General features: G+C 42.7%; 1 protein-coding gene across 4 annotated transcripts in view; it reads left to right on the top strand.

Annotated features, from left to right (window-relative positions):
- Positions 1–23,225, top strand: part of LOC132823623 (transcription initiation factor TFIID subunit 4-like) — a 339,253-nt gene that overhangs the window by 115,542 nt on the left and 200,486 nt on the right. For 3 of the 4 annotated variants that reach the window (XM_060837554.1, XM_060837553.1, XM_060837552.1), the window contains exon 12: positions 3,508–3,638. The exons of the other annotated variant lie outside the window; for it this stretch is intronic. In XM_060837554.1, the coding sequence (XP_060693537.1) occupies positions 3,508–3,638 (131 nt within the window). The remainder of the gene's footprint in view (positions 1–3,507; positions 3,639–23,225) is intronic. 4 annotated transcript variants of the gene reach the window in all.

The raw sequence follows: 23,225 nt of genomic DNA, 5'->3' as shown, positions 1-23,225 counted from the left end.
AGGCTCTACCCCTGTAGTGCCTCGGGTTCCTCGCCTGCGCACTTTTATAAGAAGAAAATACCTTCCCAGGTAAGCTAGCGCGACACCAGCTTCCGGGTCCACTAGGCGCTTAAAAAAACTTTAAATTTAGCCGTTAAAAAAAATAACTGGACTATATCGCGACTTAAAAAAAACACCACCAGACAGCCGTTACCTGCTCCGCCGAGAGAAATAATGGCACAATATCAACCACGTTCCAATCTTCTGGCACCTTTCCTGTGGCTGTCGATGATACAAAGTTCTCCACTAAGGGTCCAGCAATTCTTTGTCTAGCTTCCCACAATGTCTTGGGGAGACACTTGATCAGATCCTGAGGATTTATCTACCTCTGTGTTTTAAGGCCTTGAGCACCCCCATTTCTGTAATGTGGCCTCTTTTCCAAACAAAGCTATTTATTTTCCTGAGTTCCTTAGTTTACATGTCTGTCTTCACAGTAAGTATTGATGTGAATTATTTGTTTAGGATCTTCTCCACCTCCTGTGCTTCCACAAATAGATGGCCTTGTTTATTCTCAAGAGGCCCTATTGTCTCCCTAGTTACTCTTTTACTCTTAATATACTTGTAGAATCTCTTTGGATTCTTCATTACCTTATTTGCCAAAGCTATCTCATGCCTCCTTTTTGTCCTCCTGATTTATCTCCTAATTGTACTCCTCTATGCCTATACTCTTCAAAGGATTCAACTGATCCCAACTGTTAATGTGCCCTTCACATTAACAAAATCTGGGCTTTTGCATCTTGTTTTTAATTACATCACTGTTAAGAGTTCTGCCTTCAGCCCTCTCGGCCCTACGTTTAGGTAATCCCTCCCCAAATCCCTCAATCTTTCTCCCCTTGTGGTTGTCTGTGCTCATACCTCCTTGTGAAAGCACAATCCTGTGGATACTAGATTGTGAAATAACAAAGAAAAGAATGGAGAAGCTCAGGAAGGCTAGCTGCATAGTTACAGAGAAGAGTCATGTCACACATGAAATGTTAACTTTTCACAGGTGCTGCCAGACCTGCAGAGTTTCTCTGGCATTTGTTTTTAACCTGCTTATGGTTTGGTAATACTCTGTCAAGCTACGGGGATGTTAATATGTTAAAGCCACTCCATCATTGCAGTATATTGATTTTGTCTGTGCATTGCATAGATCTGTCAAGGAGATTTTCTATGTTGGTCAGGGGGCACTGTGTTGAGGAAAAACTGAACGACTGTAAAATAAGGTCCTCATGCTGACAGGGCATATATAAATGGTGAACCTGTTGTTATTGATGAATTCCACTTGCATGTCTACATTGGGATTGTTATGCAAACATTTTAACTTCATTGCAAAAGTGCGTTGATAGATGGATTTCCAGAATACACAGAAATGGAACATTATACCATACTAGGTAACCTGATGAAGGGCTTTTGCCCAAAACGTGGATTTCGCTGCTTCTTGGATGCTGCCTGAACTGCTGTGCTTTTCCAGCACCACTAATCCAGAATTATACCATACTAGCCCGGACTTTTGGATACCCTTTGAGTTGAGTCTTTTTCCCTTTCCATAATACTCAATAATACTACAGAAATTCCTCAGGATAGTTTCCTAGATCCAATCACCTTCAGCTGCTTCATCAAGATTTATTCCTGTCCTTACACTGGAGGAAAAGGCTGTTTACTGATGATTACACCATTTTCAGCACCATTTATGACACTTCAGATACTGAAGCAATCTGTGTGTATATGCAGCAAGACCTGGATCATATTCAGGCTTAGACTTTGGAATGGCAAGTGACACAGCTGCCAGGTAATGACCATCTCCAATAAGAGAGAATCTAACCATTACCTGTTGCCGTTTAATGACATGGCCATCACTGAATCCCCCATTATTAGCAGTTTGGGGGTACCAATGATCTATAACTGTCTGGAATGTAAATACTGTGGATATAAGAGCAGGTCAGAGTCAAGGAATCCTGCAGCAAGTAACTCACCACTTGACTCCCTAAGAACTGTCCACCATCTGTAAGGCTCATGTCCAGATATAGAATCCTCCCCACTTGATTGGATGAGTGCAGTTCCAATGTTTATGGTCATTTAAGCAGGCATTGGATAGGCATTTGGAAGTTATTGGGCTAGTATAGGTTAGGTAGGATTCGGTCGGCGCAACATCGAGGGCCGAAGGGCCTGTACTGCGCTGTATCCTTCTATGTTCTATGACATTCAAGGAGCTTGACTCCACCTAGAACAGAGCAACCTGCTTGATTGGCATCCCATCTGCCGCCTTTAATATGATTCTCCTCTTCGCTGATGTACCAGTAACAGCAGTATGAACCATCTTCAAGATGCACTGCAGTCTCTATGACCTAGAAGGACAGAGGCAGTAAATGCAAAGGAGCACCACGACTGGCATGTATGTCTATCCACAGGCCATCCTGGTTTTGAACTGTATCGCAATTCCTTCATTCTTGCTGGGTGAAAATCCTGCAACACTCTGGGTGTCTCTGCACAACTCGGGCTGTGGCAGTTCAAGCTCATCATCTTCGGAACAGTTATAAATGGGTGACAAATTTTGGCCCAGTAAACAACCCCAAAATCCCAAGGCTATGGCTTAGTCCCACCATAAAAATGCGACTGACTGATCCCTGTGGGCTCCTTCTGTTTGAAGTCTTTTCACAGCCAAATATTGGATAATACAGATATCCATGGTCATTCTAGAATCTAGGCCGTCTGACATCCCCAATCTGGGTGGTCTTCCTACACCTGAGAGTGCAGTAATCCTCACTATTTCTGCATATGTAAATATTATTATCACCTCATTTGTCCTGCTGATAAAAAGTCTTGCTTCTGCTCACCATTTACTAACCCAGAGGCAAACCTGTATTGAAGACAAATTCAATTTAATGCTTAGTTTAAAAGTGGGTCTACAAATTTTTTTCCAATTAAATGTGCAGCTTAGTACTCTGAACAGTGCAACTTTGGAATTTGCTACATGGAATGGTTGAGGTGATTTACAGGAATTCCTTTCAGAGAAGCTAGATACATGCATGTGGTAGGAAAGAATAGCAACATATGCTGATATGGTGATGTAAAGTAAGTGATAGGAAGTTATTGGTGTAGAGCATAGCTGTCAGCACAGCCGATTAACCTGTGCTGTGTTGCAGAATTCTATGAATTGGCTGCATTGCATTTCAGTTCAGTATCTTTCCTTTGTTTCCATTCTGCCCTGGCAGTATTGTTTCTTGTCATACTGTATATTGTGTCACTGTGGCTAAGGAGTGTGTATAGCTGGTGATGTGCTTCCTTACTTCTGTGTAAATGATGAGCATGGCTGAAATACAGGACTGAGATTGTGTCTGGCAAGGTGGAAGGGAAGGGTCAATTGATGAGGGGAAACCTTTTGGTTGGAGATTTGTTGTCTTGGACCTTTTCAATTTGGTTGGAAAAATATTCCATGTTTTTCAAAAAAAAAATTTGAGAATATATTTCAAACAAAATGTTTTGCAGCTAAAAGGTTTGGAATCACGGACGTTCCCATTGACATAGTAAACATGATTTCAGTCGCAACGCAGGAACGGTTAAAAATGGTCATCGGAAAACTGACATCAATAGCACAACACAGAATGGAAACGCACAAGGTATGTGGAGCAGGCGTCCCTGTGCCTGAGGAGAGTTCTTCTCTGCTTGACTTAACTTATACTGGTGCATAAGATGTTCAGCTGCTGCTGTGCTGTTTGTCATTGTTTTGAAATCATCCATTCATAGTTTGAGGATGTTCGTCATGGATCAGTGGGCCACACTTTGAGCTGTGAGAAAGTAGTTTGCAAGAGTTGGGCACGTTGCATTGGGAACATCAGCCCAAGTAATGTGGGGGTGATTCACTGCACTTTGGATTAAATTCACACCAAGGTCCTATGTGCCTTTTTGGATGAAAGATCCTGTTATGTGATTTGAAGAGGAGCAGAGATATTTTGCCTGGTACCCTGGCCAATCTTTATTCCTTAGCCAGCATCACTTGAACTGGAGATGTTCTTTGACAGTGTCCCCTTCCACCAACCCCCACCACAACTTTAGGTTGTGAAATGGTATTGGTCTGATTTAGATGGCATAGAAAAGTTGGGTGTGACTTGATGTGGGATTTGCAGGGCAAGTTGTAGCTCAGTGACGATGCTTCTGGGAAAGTAGTCTAGAGGCCCGAAGGTGGAGAGATGTATTTGAATTTCCCCATGGGAGTTGGGGGAATTTACATTAAAATAAAATGTAAGTCTCATTGCTGTGCAAAAAAAATCGTCTGATTCTTTGGCTTCCCACAGGGTGGGAATTTGTCTAAACTCAGTATGGCCTTCATGTGACTCCAGGCACTCAACAATGTATGATAAAATCCCGAGATTCAAATTCCAAGGGATCTGCCCTCAAATTTTCAGTGAGCTTGTGATATCTGAGGAGGCCCTGTTTCACATGGATGCATCACTTTAGTACCTGGTATGCATATAAATCCCCAAGCAGTTAACACATTTCATTTTGTAATGGATCGAAGTGAACCAGATGGATTTTATGACATGGTCACTATTACTGAGATGAGCTTTCACTTGCAGGTTTATTAGTTGAAGTAGGTTTCTACCAGTTGATGTGGTGAGATTTCAAACCTTAACTGGCCTTTTCTGCATCACCCGTGCACATGACTTTTTTAAAAAATGTCAAAACAACAATTCAAATGCCAAATACTGTGAAGGTGTTTAAAAAAAGTCTTTGTTCAACTTGTTCTCACTATACAGTGGTCAGCCTTATAAAAGGCCAGAGCTTTGCTGTGAAACTAATCTCTGGGAAAATTTTAGAATACTTTACTGTTTTGTATCCTGTCTTTGGATAAGCAAGTGACAGCCCACTATGTCATTGATGCAGTCAAATATGTTTTTGGTGGTATGATGATGCAGTGCAAAATCCCAGAGCATCTCTCTGACCTTATCATCCACTGCTGAAGAGGTAGGCATTGATCGGACTCTTCAGAGTCAACCACCACCTCTTTTGAAGAATGTATTCCAGCTTTTGTTACATAATCTGTCATTTGCGATGTGCAGTATGCAACACTATCCACCTCAGTGTTGTGCTCCATGGTTGTATGTACAAGATTTTCCATATGGCCTCTTGCAGGTGAGTGAGAAGACCCTTATCACCAGGTTGTCTAGCCTCACCCAACTGCAATTCACTCTCAATGTCTTGTCTAGTGACTTTTTTGAACTGATCAATGTGGAAACCGTTTGATCATATGGGCTTTCATTATCTTGCACACCAACTTGAACATAGATACAAATTAACAGCAGAAGTTGGTTGTTTGGCACTTCAACTAAGAGAAAGTGAAGACTGCCGATGTTGGAGATCAGAGTCAAGAGTCTGGTGCTAGAAAAGCACAGGTCAGGCAGCATCCTGAGCAGCCAGAGAATCAACGTTTTGGGCAAGAGCCCGTGACAGGACGCCTACTTGCCGATCGTTTCAGGGAAAATCTCTGGGACACCCACACCAACCAACCCCACAGCCCCTGTGGCTGAACATTTCAACCCCCACTCCACCAAGGACATGCAGGTGCTGGACCATCTCCATCGTCAAACCCTTACCACCCGACGTCTGGAGGAAGGATGCCTCATCTGCCACCTTGAGACCCTGCAACCACAAGGGGTCAATATAGATTTCATCAGTTTCCTCATTTCTCGTCCTTCCTTTTGTCCCAGTCAAAGCCTCCAACTTGGCACAGCCCTCTTGACCTGTCCATCGTCTTTCCAATCTATCCGCTCCACCCTCCTATCACCTTCCCATCTGCCACCATTTACCTATTGCGTTCTCAGCTACCTTCCATCTAGCCACACCCTCAACCCCTTTATCCCTCAGCCCCTGTCCCACAAACCTCATTCCTGATGAAGGGCTTATGCCTGAAATGTCGATTCTCCTGCTCCTCTGATGCTGCCTGACCTGTTGTGCTTTTCCAGCACCACACTCTCATTTGGCACCTCAAGCCTGTTTCACTACTCAATAGCTCATGGCTGATCTGTTTATCTGATGACTTCTACATCGCACCCCACTCCCACCCTGCCATAACCTTTGATTTCCTTGCCGAAAAAGAATTTCTCCATCTCCACCTTAAAAATAATCATTGATCCTGATTCCAATGTCTTCTAAGATGGAATGTTCCAAAGTCTTAACTCTGATAGAAAAAGCTCTCCTCTCTCTCTGAAAAGGACAATGGTTAATTATAAACAGTGTTGCCTAATTGTCAGTTGGCCAACAAGAGAAACGTTCTTTTCTTGTTCACCTTGTTCATAAGATATAGGAGAAAAATTATACGTTCAGCCCTTGGAATCTGTTCCATTATTTGATTATGGCTGATAAGTTTCTTGCCTTCTCCCCATTACCTTTGATTCCCTTATTAATCAAGAACTTATTAATCTCTTTCTTAGGTGTATGCAGGACTTGGTCTCCACAGCCCTCCGTATCAATAAGCTCCCCAGATTCACCACCGTTTAGCTGAAAAAATTTCTCCCAATTTCAGTTCTAAAGGGCTTAGCCTTCATTCTGAGGCTGTGACCTCACGACCTAGACTCCTATCAGTGGAAACATCTTCTCCATGACCTCTATCCAGGCCACTTTGTGTTCTATAAGTTTCAATGAGATCACCCCCTCATTCTTCTAAACTCCATTGAGTACAGTCCAAGAGTCCTCAACTGCTTCTCATACGACAATCCTTTCATACCCAGGGTCATTCTTGTAAATTTTGTATGGACCCTCTTCAATATTAGCACATCCTTCCTTATTTATGAGGCCAAAAATGGCTCATCATATATCCAAATGCAGTCTGACCAGAGCCTTACAAAGCGTCAGCAACACATCCCTGTTCTTGTATTCTAGCCCTCTCAAAATGAATGCTCTGTATTTGCCTTCATAACTGTCAACTGAACCTTCATGTTAACCTTATTAGACTTGTGCACTCGGATTTGAGTGTCCCTTTGTACTTCAGATTTTCAAAGCCTTTTCCCCTTAGGAAGAAGACACACAGACTATTTTCTATCAAAGTTTGTAATCTCACACTTTCCTGCACCATATTCCATCTGCCACGTTTTGGCCACTCTCCTAGCCTGTCCAAGTCCTTTTGCAGCCTCCCCACTTCCTCAACACTAACCTGTCCCTCCATCTAAATCTGTGATCTGCAGTCTGAGTAACAATGCCCTCAGTTCCTTCATTTGGATTGTTAATGTATAATGTGAATAGTTGTGGTTCTAACACTGGCGTCAGCTCATTCCTGATGAAGGGCATATGCCTGAAACATTTACTCTCCTGCTCCCCGGTTGCTGCCTGACCAGCTGTGCTTTTCCAGTACCGTACTTTGACTCTTTTTACCAATGATTGCGCAGTGTTCAATATCATTCCCATTTTTTCAGAAAAGTGGCAAGAGTCATTTGCACCAGGTAAGTACCATACATTGATCATCTGCAAAAAGAGAATCTGTAACCATTGTCCCATGTCATGTGGTTTTGCATCATTGAATGTTCCACCATCAGCATTCAGGGGTTACCATTGATTGTAAATTTGAGTAGATCAATCCTATATATGCTGGGGTATAAAAAGACAGGTTAGAGATATATTTTATTCAGATCTGTCCCTTGATTTAAATTTTTAAAATATGAACCATAAGAACTAAATTAGCTTAGAGTACTGTTTTTAGAGCAAATGGGTGGTGCTATTTTCTGGGTCTGTAGGTTGTGAAGGAGCAAAGATGACCTTTAGTAGAGGGATATGTCTTCCTGTCAGAGGTGGGAATTTATGGAGACTTTCCGTGTTACTGATGGTTATGTCTGCAACAAGTGTTTTTGGTTGTGAATCTTATCAGATCCCATGGATCGGCTGCAGCAGCAGTTAGAGGCTGTGAGGAATTTATAAGAATTAAGAGGTTTGATGATGGCAGTTATAGGAAGGGAGAAAATCCGTCGATACAGTCAGGTAGGTGGATAAACTCCAGGAAAGGTAGGAGGGGGTAAGCAGATAGCGCATGAGTCTTCTGTTGCTATTGTCATCTCAAACAAGTATGCTGTTTTGGAAGATATAGCGGGTGATGGACTCTCAGGGGAATGTAACATGAACAGCTAGGTTCCTGGGATCGAGACTGGCAGTGTGTGACCCAAGAAACTAGTGAGGAAAGAGATCAATCTGATACTGGTACCATTTGAGAAAAGGAGTGAATCAAACAGTCTGGGCAGGCAGGAACACAGCAGAGAATAACATAGGATTTGTAAACTAAACTGCATTCACTTCAATGCAAGAGGCCGAACAGGGAGGGCACATGAGCGCAGGGCATGGTTCGGAGCATGGGACTGGGATATCATTAGCAATTACAGAAATATGGCTCAGAGATGGACAGGGCTGGCAGCTTAATGTTCCAGGATACAAATACTTCAGGAGGGATACAAAGGGGTGCCAGAGAGGAGGGGGAGTGCCGTTCTTGCTAAGGGATAACATTACAGCTGTACTTAGGGAGAATATTCCTGGGAATACGTCCAGGGAAGTTATTTGGGTGGAACTGAGAAATAAGAAAGGGATGATCACCTTATTGGGAATACACTATAGATCGTTCTCCACCCCCCCCCTCCCCCCCCCACCCCCCACCCCCCAACCACCACCACCACCACCACCACCAATCAACAGTCAGCAGGAAATCAAGAAACAAATTTCTAAGGAGATTTCAGTTACCTGTAAGAATAATAGGGTGGTTATGGTAGGGGTTTTAACTTTCCAAGCATCGACTAAGACTGCTATAGTGTTAAGGGTTTAAATGGAGAGGAATGTGTTAAGTGTGCACAAGAAACTTTTCTGAGTTAGTATGTGGATGTATCTACTCTTTAGAAATAAGGCAGGGCCAGTGACTGAGGTGTCAGTGAGGGAGCACTTTGGGGCCAGCGACCATAATTCTATTATTTTTAAAATAGTGATGGAAAAGGATAGTCCAGATCTAAAAGTTGAAGTTCTCAACTGGAGGGCAGCTAATTTTGACCGTATTAGGCAAGAACTTTTGAAAGCTGATTGGGAGCAGATGTTCACAGGTAAAAGGGCGGTTGAAAAATGGGAAGCCTTCAGAAATGAGATAGCAAGAGTCCAGAGGCAGTCTATTCCTGTTAGGGTGAAAGGAAAGGCTGGTAGGTATAGGGAATGCTGGATGACTAGAAAAATGGAGGTTTTTGTTGAGCAAAAGAAGGAAGCTTATGTGAGGTATAGACAGGATAGATCTAGTGAATCCTTAGAAGAGTATAAAGGCAGTAGGAGTATACTTAAGAGGAAAATCACGAGGGCCAAAAGGGTACATGAGATAGCTTTGGCAATTAGGGTTAAGGAGAATCCAAAGGGATTTTATAAATACATTCAGGGCAAAGGGATAATTAGTGAGAGAATAGGGTCCCTCAGAGATTAGCAAGGCAGCCTATGTGTGGAGCTGCAAGGAGATGGGGGAGATACTAAACAAGAATTTTGCATCAGTGTTCACTGTGGAAAAGAACATAGAAGATATAGAATGTGGGGAAGTAGATGGTGACATCTTGAAAAATGTGCATGTTACAGAGGAGGTGGTGGTGCTGGATGTCTTGAAATGCATAAAAGTGGATAAGTCTCCAGGACCCGATCTGGTGTACCCTAGAACTCTGTGGGAAGCTAGGGAAGTGATTGCTGGGTCCCTTGCTGAGATATTTGTATCATCGATAGTCACAGGTGAGGTGCCAGAAGACTGGAGATTAGCTAACGTGGTGCCACAATTTCAGGAAGTTGGTAAGGGAAAGTCAGGGAACTGTGGACCATTGAGCCTGACGTCGGTGGTGAGCAAGTTGTTGGAGGGAATCCTGATGGACAGGATATATACATGTTTATAGTCAACATGGCTTCGTCAATGGGAAATCATGTCTCTCAAACTTGATTGAGTTTTTTGACAAGTAACAAAGAGGATTGATGAGGACAGAGTGGTAGACGTGATCTATATGGACTCCTGTCAGGCATTCGATAGGATTCTTCATGGGAGGTTGGTTAGCAAAGTTAGATTTCATGGAATACAGGAAGAACTAGCCATTTGGATACAGAACTGGCTTGAAGGTAGAAGACAGGTGTGGTGGTGGAGGGTTGTGATGAGTGGTGTGCTACAAGGATTGCACTGGGTCCACTACTTTTCGTCATTTATACAAATGATTTGGATGTAAACATAAGAGGTACAGTTAGTAAGTTTGTAGATGACACCAAAATTGGAGGTGTAGTGGACAGTGAAGAAGATTACCTCAGATTACAACGGGATATTGATCAGATGGGCCTGTGGGATTGAGGAGTGGCAGATGGAGTTTAATTTAGATAAATACGAGTTGCTGTATTTTGGGAAAGCAAATCTTCGCAGGACTTATACATTTAATGGTAAGGTCCTGGGGAGTGTTGCTGAACAAAGAGACCTTGGAGTGTGGGTTCATAGTTCCTTAAAAGTGGAGTCACAGGTAGATAGGATAGTGAAGAATGTTTGTTATATTCCTTTATTGGTCAGAGCATTGAGTATAGAAGTTGGGAGGTCATGTTATGGGGGGACAGGGCATTGGTTAGGCCAAGTTTGGTATATTGCATGCAATTCTGGTCTCCTTCCTGTCAGAAGGATGTTGTGAAACTTGAAAGAGTTTAGGACATATTTCCAAGGATTTTGCCAGGATCAGAAGATTTAAATTAGATGGAGAGGTTGAATAGGCTGGGGTTGTTTTCCCTGAAGTGTTGGTCGCTGCGGGATTACCTTTTAGAGGTTTATAAAATCATGAGGGCTATGGGTAGAACAAATAGACAAGGTCTTTTCTCTGGTGTGTGGGAGTTCAGAACTTAGAGGGCATAGGTTTAGGGTGAGAGGGGAAAGATATAAAAGGAGATCTAAGGGGCAACTTTTCTATGCAGACGGTGATGCATGTATGGAATGGTTGCCAGAGGAAGTGGTGGAGGCTGGTACAATTACAACATTTAAAAGGCATTTGGATGGGAATATGAATAGGGATATGGGCCAAGTGCTGGCAAGCAGGGCTAGATTGGCTTACCATCTCCAGTTGGCATGGATAAGTTGGATCGAAGTGTCTGTTTCCACGCTGTCTATCTATATAACTCTATGACTAGAAATTGTGAAGTGAGAAACTCTTGCCCCACTGCTTTTTCATTACACAAAAGGAGCAATCCTTGGAAGTATTTTCTAAACCCTTTCAAGTTTCACAACATCCTTCCGATAGGAAGGGGACCAGAATTGCACGCAACATACCAAACGTGGCCTAGCCAATGCCCTGTACCCTCACAACATGACCTCCCAACTTCTACACTCAGTGCTCTGACCAGGATTCTCCCGTTGTCTGGGTAATAACTGTTTCAATTGCATTTGAGAGATTTGATATCATACATGAGACCTATTGATACCCTGACAACTACCTTAAGTATTTATTCCCTCTACCACTGGTAATGGCATCAGTGGGTACCATCTACCACATGTGCTGCAGCAACCCAGAACAGGTAAGGGTGGCAGAGTCCTTCCCTGAAACAAGTTTGTGAACCAGGTGCGATTTTCCAGATAACCAGTAGTGGATTCATGGCCATCATTTGACTCTTAATTCAAGTTTTTTTTGGCAAATTCAAGTTGCACCATCTGCCATAGTGGCATTTGGACCAGAATCCCCAGAACATTACCGGATCTTTGGATTACCAGTCCAGTGATAATACCACTAGACCATCGCCATCACCATGAAATACAGTATGTATTTCATGGTGATGTGTTCCATTTCTGAAAACTTCGTGAATGATGAAATTCGTGAGTGTGGAGCTCAATAAAAATAGGTTAAAAGTCATGGATATGTGATTTTTGTCTGCGGATGTTGATTTTTGTTGGTACTTTTTTTTTGGCGTGCTTGATGAATTCATGATTTCACAGGTACTGAGGATTTACTGTAATTGTACTGACAAATAGTTTCATAGTGACCAAGATTGGGATCTAATTAAGTACTTGAGCTTTTGAAAGTTCAAATGAAATTGTATAGGAGTCAAGAGTGGATTAGTCCTACATCAAAAAGCATGAGAGGAGCTAGGAAGGAACTTTGCTTTGAAGAGCAGGAAAATAGAGTCAGTGTAAAGCAGTGAGTAAGTAACTAAATTGGAAAGCACTGATTTTCTAAATGTTTATACTGTTGGACAGATTGAGAAATTAGAAGAATAATAATGCAACAATTGTGGAGACTGTAATCTTCATGAAGACCAAAGAAATCAAATTAGGGAAAGTAGACAGGAGGAGAATTCATGGAGTTCATTTGAGATGTTTACCTGGAACACTGCATTATGGAATCAAATACACAGAGGCTATTTTAAATACTCTTTTATATTGTGCAACACATCCTCTGGAGAAGAATGACTGTCATAGGGAGTACCACACTGAGTTGAGTGTACTGTATGTAAGTGCAAAATATTGAATATAAACCTGGTCATGTAAGTACAGGTCATTCTCCTATAAATGCGTTTTGGCTATAACACAATTGGTGAATTGGGGAATGATTTTTTTAAAAACATGAATTCCCATTTGGTGTTATGCGATTCCATCCGTGCTTACCTTAGGTCCACTGTTGGTGTTTACTTCTGGTCTTGCAAAAGAGGTTGGATGATGGGACAAATTTTTTTCTGACCTTATTGATGATTTCGAGGATGTTTTTAGAAATTATTGCAGGTGAAAAGATTTGGATTTCAAGATTCTCCTTATTCTGAACAATGCACCATTGGTGAGCTTTCCGAAAACATCAAAAATGCTGTTTCTATCTCCAAAACCAACCTCTCTCATTCAATCCACGGACCAGGGTGCAATATTAGCTTTTAAGGCTTATTATTTAAGTTGCACATTCAGGAAGTTGATTACAGCTACTGAGGGGGATAATGAGGACAGTGTTCTTCAATTTTGGAAGAGCTGTAACATTAAGAATGCTATTGACATCATTGTGGAGGCCTGGGGTGATGTCAGTAAGGACTGCTTGCATGCAGTTTGGAGGAAGCTTCTCCCGGATTTTCGTCATGGCTTTACAGACACTGAACCATCAGAGGAGCTTCCAGCAACCAAAGATTGTTGTGTCGTTTTTGCAAAGCAAATTGGATTTGAAGTAGTGGAGACTGATCTACAACGACTTGTTGCTGGGGGGGAAATTGAAACTCGAGGTGGAGATGAAGTAGTCCAGGATGCACCACCATGAGAACTTTCCACTTCTCTCTTCTCAACTTCCCTCGGGATAGAAGACAAGCAGTTGCAGCTCATAGAAGACAATGACTAGAATACAGATTCAGCAGGATAGCAGTTTGCACATAGTCTTATCTGGCACCCTCACAACAACTACATGAAACAAGAAAGATGGCAAAGCAGCAAAAACTAACTGTCTTTTTAAAACCAACCTTCAAGGAACTGTCTGAGGCCAATGAACCTCAACCATCCACTTCTCGACTAAATTTTTTCTTTTGTTGTAACCCTGCACCTGAGAGTAATAATGATGTTGATGATGACCCTCAGCCCTGTCTTAATACAGTACTGTAACTCGGCAAACTTAAACCCTTTAGTGTTAAATTTATTGTATTATTGCATTAAAACATGATTTCAACATTTACTTAGACTGTGTTATCATTTGTGTTAGGCTAACTACTATTTTTGTTTGCATATTTAGATATTTCTGGTGGTTTGCCCCCAACCCTGTTTTTTCCATGGGCCCCATTATTTCTATTGCACGATTTTCTACAACATGAGGTCACACAAGACTGCAATTACCGTGTGACAGCAAGACAGACTGTGAGAGAAGCAAGGTGGATTAGGAAGTTTGATTTAAAAAGTATTACAGTAGATTGCATTGAGAAATGAAAATGACAGGAAAGGAGATCCATTCATTGATCTTTATCTCAGTGATCTGAGGGTAGTACTTGATTGAAAGAAGTGTGTTGTAAAACAGCACAACTTCTGTTCGGACTCTTAAAGTAACAAAATATCCCAAGACAATTCACAGCAGCATTATAAAGAAAAAGGAGAGTCACAGAAGGAGACATTTAGCTTAATGGCTGATAAATTAATCCAAGAGCTAGGTTATAAGCTGTGATTTTAAAGGAGGAAAGAGAGACTGAGATTTACAGAGGGTGTAGCTGGCTAAAGGCATTGCCACCAACGGTGAAGCAATTAATATATTCATCTTTATAAGTAAGAGGATTAGTGTACAAGAGTAAGAAAGTCTTATTGCCATTGTACAGAATTTTGTGGAGACCACATCTATGTACGGTTTTGGTCTCCATACACTAGAATGGGTAAGTGTACATTCAAGGAGGTATTTGTTAGATTGCTGCAAAGAATCACAATTATTATGGTGCAGAAGAAAGTCATTTTGCACATCACGTCTGCATCGGCTCTAGTACCTAGTGCCAATCTCCTGCCTTTTCCTTATATCCCTGCACTCACATTTGTTATGATCTAAAATAGCATCCAATGCCCTCTTGAATTCTTCAATTGAATCTGACTCCACCATATTTCCAGTCTGTGCATTATATTACCCTAACAAAGTGCTGAGAGAAAATGTCTTTTTTCTCACATCACCTTTGCTTCATTCACAAATCAGTTTAAATTGAAGCCCACTTGTCCTTGTTTGTTTTAGAAGCAGAAACAGTTTCATCCTATCTACTTTGTCCAGGCCACTCATGGTTTTGAAAACCCAATTCAGATCCCCTTTTACCTATCTTCTGTCCAGAAAGAATGGTCCCAACTACTTTAGTCTATCCTCGTAACCGAAGTTTCTCATGCTTACAATCATTCTTTTAAATCATTTCTGCACTCTCTCCAATGCATTTATATCTTTGTTGTAATGTGTTGCGCACACTGTGCACAATACTCTAGTTGAGCCCTAGCAAAAATTTTGTACAAATTCAGTCATCACCTTGCTATTGTATTCTAAGCCCCTATTGATAAAGCTGAGAACACAGTGTGATTTATTAACTGTTCTCTCCACCTATTCTGTCACCATCAATGATCTCTGTCCCTCTGCTCCTGTACCCCATTTAGAATTATATCCTCTATTTTATATTGTCTGTTAAACATTTTTCCGTCTAAAGTGCATCACCTCATACTTCTCTGCATCTTATCTGTTGTCTACTCACCCACTTCATCAGATTGTCAATGTCCTTTTGGAATTCCACATTGACTTCTTCACAGTTTGCAGTTCTTCCAAGTCTCATGCTGTCTGCACACTTGAAGATTGGTCCTGATCTACCAAGATCTACATCATTAATATATATCGGGAAAAACAAGTGTCCCAATATCAACATCTGTGAAGCTCCACTACAAACCTTGCTCCACCCCAAAAATAATCCGTTCACATTTCTGTTTTCTATCACCTGGCTATTTTTGTATTCATGTTGTACTATCTGTTTTATTCCATAACTTGTCATTTTCCTCTGTTGCAAGCCATTGTATCAAATGCCTTTTGGAAATCCATGTACACTGTGTCATAAGCAATTCTCTCTTTCCATCAACTCTTTAAAAACCTCCCTAGTTAAACCATGATTTCCCCTTTAGAAATCCATGCTGTTGTGCTGGCTCTTCAAGTTAACAGAATCGTCCCTACCCCTGCTCTTCCTCTATAACCTTTCAAATACTTATCTAATTCTTCTGATGTTACTGTTGAATCTGTTTCCATTGCCCTTTCACACTGTGTATTTCCAACACAACTGATTCCCTCCCACTGCCCCTTGGGGAAGGAAACCATTTGTCTCATTCTCTTCTATAACCTGTGCCGAAGTGCTGTTCATTGATATAAGATGCAGTTCCCCGACCTTGCCTTTTGATCCTTGATGTCGTGATTGGCATATCGGAGTTCTGAAAAAAGAATAGACACTTGGCACATAGTTATCACCTTTTAATAATTCTCACCCTGTCTTATTTAAGGTGATGCAGTTACAAGTTTCTCCTACAGAAGGAGACAGACAAGCATCTTAGCACCTTGTGTTGAGGCTTCTTGTGAGCTTCAGTACCTGCACCGGCAGTGGAAGCAGATTTATTATTAACTTTCAAAAGATTGTAGAATCATGAAAACTTACAGTACAGAAGTCCATTCTGCCCAGAGCGCACCTATTGGCTCTTGGAAAAGGATTCACACACTGCTTTTTGTGTTAATAGGCCTGAGTTCCTCGTTTCCACAGGTTTGGTGGGAAAAATCTGCTGAGCACTGGGGGAAATAAATAGTAGAGTGAGACTTTATTACAAGAGGATTTATTTCATGAGTAAAGAATCGTAGCATCATACAGTACAGAACAGGCCCTATGGCCCATCAAGTATGGACTGACGTAAAGTCTGCACAAGTCTCACTTTCCAGCACTAAGCCTGTAGTTTTGGATGTTATGACATATCAAAAACTTTTTTTTTAAAGGCTGTGTGATTTTCTGCCTCAACTACCCTCCCAGGGAGTGCATTCCAAATTTCCACCACCCTCTGGGTGAAAATTATTTTCCTCAAATCCCCTCTAAATCTCTTGCCTTTCATCTTAAAAAGGTGTCTCTTGTAATTGACCCTTCAACTACGGGAAGCATCTGCTTTTTATCCACCCTGTCAATGCCCCTCAGTCAGCCTTCTCTGCTCTGAGGAAAGCAGCTTGAGCCTTTCCAACCTCTCTCCACAGAGAGATGGTGACATCCTGGTGAACCTCCTTTGCACCCCCTCCAGTGCACTCACATCCTCCTTTATCGAATGAGCAGAACTAGACACAGTACTCCAACTGTGGCTTAACCAAAGTCCACTACAGCTCCAGCATAAACTTCCTGCTCTCTATGCCACGACCTTCAAAGGCATATACCTTCTTAATCACCATATTAATTTGTCCTGTTGCTTTTTGGGATCTGTGGACAAGCAGCCCAAGATCCCTCTGTTCTTCTGAGCTTCCTAGAGTCTTGCTTTCATTGAATACTCTCTTGTCTTTGTTATTTCTTATAAGGTGCATCACATCTCATCTATCAGGATTAAATTCCATCTGCCCAATCCATCAGTATCCTTCTCTAACCAAGATGTTGTTTCTCACAGTCAAACATCCAGACAGTCTTTGTGTCTTTTACAAACTTACTTATTGTTTCCCCCTCTCTACGTCAATGTTGTTCATATGTATCACGAACAGTAAGGGGCTCGATACTGATGCCTGTAGTACACTACAGAATACCGGGATCAAGTCTGTCACCAACCTCTCCTTTCTCCAAGCCTATTTTTGATCCAACTTGCTGTGTTACCCTGGATTCCATGAACTTTAACCTTCTTTAAGAGAATCCCCTACGTGGGACCTTGCTAAAGACTTTGCTTTTGATGTAATTTACATGAATATTAGCATTATCCTCATCTACACACCTGGTTAGCTCTTCGAGAAATTTAACCAAATTTGACCTCCCTCCAAAAAAGCTATGCTGACAATCCCTGATCAAACCTTTCCTTTCCAAATGGAGATTAATTGTCTTCTTCAGAATTTTCTCCAGTAATTTCCCAATCACTGATGTGAGACTCACTGGTCTGTAATTCCCTGGTTTCTGTCTATCACCTTCTTTGAGGTGCCCTCCAGTCCTCTGGCACCTCCCCTTGCGGCCAGACAGGAATTAAACATTTGGATCAGGCCCCTGCAATTTCTTCATTTGTCTCCCACAGCAACTTGGAATGCAACTCATCCAGACCTGAGGACTTGTCTCACTTCAAACCTGCCAAAACCTCCAAAGCCACTTTGTTCCCTGTCAATCTATTCATAAACCACATTCCTTCTTCCCAAATGCTGGGCCCACTACTTTTTGTCATTTCTAAATGATTTGGATGTGAGAATAAGAGGTACAGTTAGTAAGTTTGCAGATGACACCAAAGTTGGAGGTAAAAGATAACTTCGGATTACAACAGGATCTGGACCAGATGGGCCAATGGGCTGAGAAATGGCAGATGGAATTTAATTCAGATAAATGCGAGGTGCTGCATTTTGGGAAAGCAAATCTTAGCAGGACTTATTTACTTAACCGTAAGGTCCTAGGGACTGCTGCTGAACAAAGGGACCTTGGAGTACATGTTCTAAGCTCCTTGAAAGTAGAGTCACAGGTAGATAGGATAGTGAAGAAGGCCTTTGGTATGCTTTCCTTTACTGGTCGGAGTACTGAGTACAGGAGTTGGGAGGTCATGTTTCGGCTGTACAGGACATTGGTTAGGCCACTGTTGGAATATTGTGTGCAGTTCTGGTTTCCTTCCTATCAGAAGGATGTTGTGAAAGTTGAAAAGGTTCAGAAAAGATTTACAAGGATGTTGCCAGGGTTGGAGGATATGACCTATAGGGGGAGGTTGAATAGGCGAGGACTTTTTTCCCTGGAGCGTCGGAGGTTGAGGGATGACATTATCGAGGTTTATCTAATCATGAGATGCATTAATGGGATAAATAGACAAGGAGTAGGGGAGTCCAGAACTAGAGGGCATAGGTTTAGGGTGAGAGGGGAAAGATGTAAAAGAGATCTAAAGGGCAACTTTTTCACAGGGAGAGTGGTGCGTGTATGGAATGAGCTGCTAGAGGATGTTGTGGAGGCTGGTACAATTGCAACATTTAAAAGGCATCTGGATGAGTATATGAATAGGAAGGGTTTGGAGGGATGTGGGCTGAGTGCTGGCAGGTGGGACTAGATTGGGTTGGGTTATCTGGTTGGCATGGATGAGTTGGACCGAAGTATTTGTTTCTGTGCTGAACATCTCTGTGACTCTAAATTCTGAACCTACGGCCTTGTCCTCCAAAGTAAAGAGAGATATGAAGTGTTCATTTAACACCCCACCAATGCTGTGAGTGGCACAGAGGTTAGGTTCAGCGGTTCACACTGCTGTCTGACAGGGCATGGGTCCTAGGTTCGCATCCACCCTTGGGTGACTGTGTGAAGTTTGTGTATTCTCCCCATGTCTGTGTGGTTTCCTTTGGGTGCTCTAATTTCCTCCCACAGTCCAAAAATTTATAGGTTAGATGGATTGGCCATGCTAAATTGCCCATAAATTCCAGGGATGTTCAGGCTAAGTGGATTAGTCATGGGAAATGAAGGATTTCAGGGATAGGTAAGGGGGGTGACTCTGGATGGGATGCAGTTCGGGCGGGTCAGTGTGGACTTGATGGGCCAGATGGCCTGCTTCCACTCTGCAGGGATTCTGTGAATACCCTCTGGCTCCACACACACAGATTGCCCCTTGGTCCCTAATGGGTCCTGTTGTTTTCTGGATTAACCTCTTCCCTTTCATATACTTTTAGAATATCTTGGGATTGTCCCTAATCTTACCCGCCGGTGTTTTCTCATGCCCTTTCTTTGCACTCCTTCTCCCCCTGCAGTTTATATCCTCCACTAGGACCTTGGTTGCTTTGTTCCCTTTGTACATGTTAAAAACCTCTCTTCCTTCTCATCCAGCCCTTAATATTCCCAGACATCTAAGGTTCTTTGTGCTTGTTGCTCATACATTTCACCGTAAAAGTAACAAGTTGGACCTGTACTCTCTCCAATTTCATTTTGAACACCTGCGCCAGCCCTTTCTGCAGTAGATTTGCTCAAAAGTATTTACTCCCAGTCTAGTTTGGCCAGATTCTGCCTTATTTTAATAAAATGTGCCTTACTCTAATCCAAAACCTTTTTTGCAGACCATCTCTTTCCATTTCCATAAAGAATTTAAACCATACGGTGTTGTGTTTGCTATCAATAAATGCACTGCCACCTCAAAACACCTGTCTAGCTTCCTTCCCCACTATTAGGTCCAGCACTGCACTGTCCCGTGTTGGATCTTCCACCTGTTGATATAAAAAACACTTCTGAATACATTTTAAGAAATCTGACCCCTCTAAGCACTTCACACTATGACAATCCCAATTAAAGTTTGGCATGTTAAAATCCCTCAATATAATTACCCAATTAATGTTTTTGAATACCTTGATGAATTTTCTACACATCATCTTTATTTCTCTCCACAGATGCTGCCAGACCTGTGGAGATTTTCCAATAATTTCTGATTTTGATTGTTTCGGATTTCCACAATTCTTTCGGTTTTTGATTAAATTAGATTCCCTACACTGTGGAAACAGGCCCTTCTGTTAACGAGTTTTGAAATGATTTGTAGCTCAGGTTCAGGTTCTGGATGTAGTTTGCTTGCTGATCAGGAAGGTTCATTTTCAGATGTTTTATCACCATACTAGGTAACATCTTTAGTGAGGCTCTGGATGAAGCAATGCTGATGATTCCTCCTTTCTATTTATATATTTGGGTTCCTTTGGGTTGGTGATGTCATTTCCTGTTCTTTTTCTCAGGGGTCGTAATTCGGGTCTAAGTTAATGTGCTTGTTGATAGAGTTCTGGTTGGAATGCCATGGTTCTAGGAATTCTCATGCGTGGCTTGTACTAGGATGGATGTGTTGTCCCAGTTGAAATGGTATCCTTCCTTATCTGTATGTAAGGATACTAGTGAGACAGGGTCATGTTGTTTTGTGGCTCGGTGATGTCACAAAGAGACCCAAACACATGAATAGAAAGCAGGAATCATCAGCTTCGTCTGAAGGCTCACTGAAGATGTTATCTAGTATGGTGACAAAACGTCCAAAAATGAACCTTCCAGCTCAGCGAGCAAACCTACATCCACAGGCCCTTATGCCCAACACGTCCACACTGACCCCTGAAGGTTAACCTACCCAGACCCATTCCCCAAGTTAACATTTACTTCTGACTAATGCACCTAACACTATGGGCAATTTAGCATAGCCAATTCACCAGATCTGCACATCTTTGGATGTGGGAGGAAACCCACGCTGACACAGGGAGAATGTGCAAACTCCACACATACAGTTGCCCGAGGCTGGAATTGAAAATGGGTCCCTAGCACTGTGAGGCAGCAGTGCTAACCACTGAGCCACCGTGCCACTCTGTGTTCTACTCTTTTATCGCTTGCTGACTGGGGGTCTATAATACACTTCCAGCAATACGACTGTCCCCCTTTTGTTCCTCAGTTCTACCTACAAAGCCTAACTTGGAAGACCTGTCCAAGGTATGATCTCTCTTTACTGCAGTAACTGAGTCTTTAATTAACAATGTGACACCACCATGTCTTTTCAACCTTGCCTGAAGATGCTATACCCTGAAATGCTGAAATGCCCCTTCCCTCAATCATGTCTCTATGATGGCAATGACATTGCAATTCCACCTGTCAATCCACACCCTTAACTCATTTGCCTTACCTTTAATACTCCCAGCATTAAAGTAGAGGCCATCCAGCCTGGCCTTACTTCCTTGAAATGTCCTCTGCCTTGGTTCAGGTACTAAAGTACGCTATGTCCTAAGTACTGACGCTCTGTATCCCTTCTCCCTGCTGAACTGGTTTAAATTTCTCCCAAAAACACAAGCAAACCCACTCAGAAAGATGTTGGTTCCCAGTCTTGTTCATCTCACTTATACAGGTTCCACCTTTTCCAAAAACAGTTCCAGTGGTCTAGAAACTCTCCATCCTGCACCAGCTCTTAAGCCACATATTCATCTGCTCTGTTCTCCCATTTCTGTACTCCCTAGGACATGACAACAGAAGTAATTCAGAGATTATAACCTTTAAGATTTTTCTCCTTAGTCTTCTAACTAGTTTCCTAAGTTTTTAATATAAGACCTTATCCCTAGTTCTACATTTATCACTGGTACTAATGTATACCTCAACGGATTCCTCTCTCTGAGGACTCCTTCTCCCGCATCCAACCTTCCTCCTCCACCTGCTCATCCCCCACAGCCCTTGTACTCACCCTAGACCTCTTCATTGCTGACTGCTGTCGTTACATCGGCCACTTCAATTTCTCCACTCCACTCACCCATCCAACCTCACCCCCTCTGTACATGCAGCACTCCACTCTCTCTGCACCAACCACCCTTTCACCATCAAACCCACTGACAAAGTCGGGGCAGTGGAAGTCTCTAGAGCAGACCTCTATATCACAGTGGCCGAATGCGAGGTCTCCGACTCCACATCCTACCCCCCCCCGACCACAACCCTCCCCGTCACCCATCAAACCAAAATCATTCGCACTGTCCGTGCCCTCATCTTCTACAGTAATCTTCCCTCCAATCTTATAGTCCCCCAGCCCTGCACTGTCTGGTTCTACCTGCTCCCTAAGATCCATAAGCTCAACTACCCTGGCCAATCCATCATCTCCACATGCTCCTGCCCCATCGACTCTACAGAACCTACAGACTCCCATAACTACCTGGACTACAACACCTCCTACTCAGTATCCTGCAAGACATCCATCCTGTTCTCCCAATTCCTCTGCCTCTGCTGCATGTACTTGGGCAAGGAGACATTCCACTTCCAGGTATCCCAGATATGCACCTATTTTGAGCAACATGCTTTTGCCCCATCTGTATTCCAGACAGTCCTCCATCACGCCACCTCCATTCCCCGCTCCACTGTTCTAAACTCTGCCCCCCTCCACCCCAAATGCAATAAAGACAGGGCCTCCTTGTCCTCATCTACCATCCCAGCAGTCTCCACATCCAACACATCATCATCAAACACTTCCACCAACTCCAACTGGACCCCACCACAAAGAACATATTCCCTTCCCCTCTCGGTCTGCCTTCCAGAAACACCATTTCCTTTGCTAATCCTTGGTTCATGCCACTCTATACCATGATGAAGGGCATATGCTCGAAACGTCGAATTCCCTATTCCTGAGATGCTGCCTAACCTGCTGTGCTTTAACCAGCAACACATTTTCAGCTGTGATCTCCAGCATCTGCAGACCTCATTTTTTACTCTATACCATCAACCCACTGAAATCCCAGGTACTTTCCCTGCAACTGTACATGATGTAAAACCTGCTGGCACACCACCCCCCCATCACCTCCACTCAGGGCTCCAAACACTCCTTTCAGTGAGAGAGGTTCACCTGCCTCTCCTCCAACCTAGTTTACTGTATCCGGTGCTCCTGATGTGGTCTTCTCTACATCAGGGAGACCAAATGTAAACTCAGGGCAGGTTTCGCCGAGCATCTCAGCTGAGCCCACAGGGCCAACCTGACCTCCCAGTCACCGTTCGTTTTAATTTGCCTTCCCACTCCCTTTGCAACATGACTGTCCTTGGCCGCCTCCATTGTCACAGCGAATCAGAATGCAAATTGGAGAACAACACCTCATCTTCTGCCTGGGCAG

The sequence above is a fragment of the Hemiscyllium ocellatum genome, chromosome 17 (assembly GCF_020745735.1).
Source record: "Hemiscyllium ocellatum isolate sHemOce1 chromosome 17, sHemOce1.pat.X.cur, whole genome shotgun sequence".
Lineage (NCBI taxonomy): Eukaryota > Metazoa > Chordata > Chondrichthyes > Orectolobiformes > Hemiscylliidae > Hemiscyllium > Hemiscyllium ocellatum.
The sequence above is the reverse complement of the archived record's forward strand: the minus strand, read 5'-3'. Positions and strand labels throughout refer to the sequence as shown.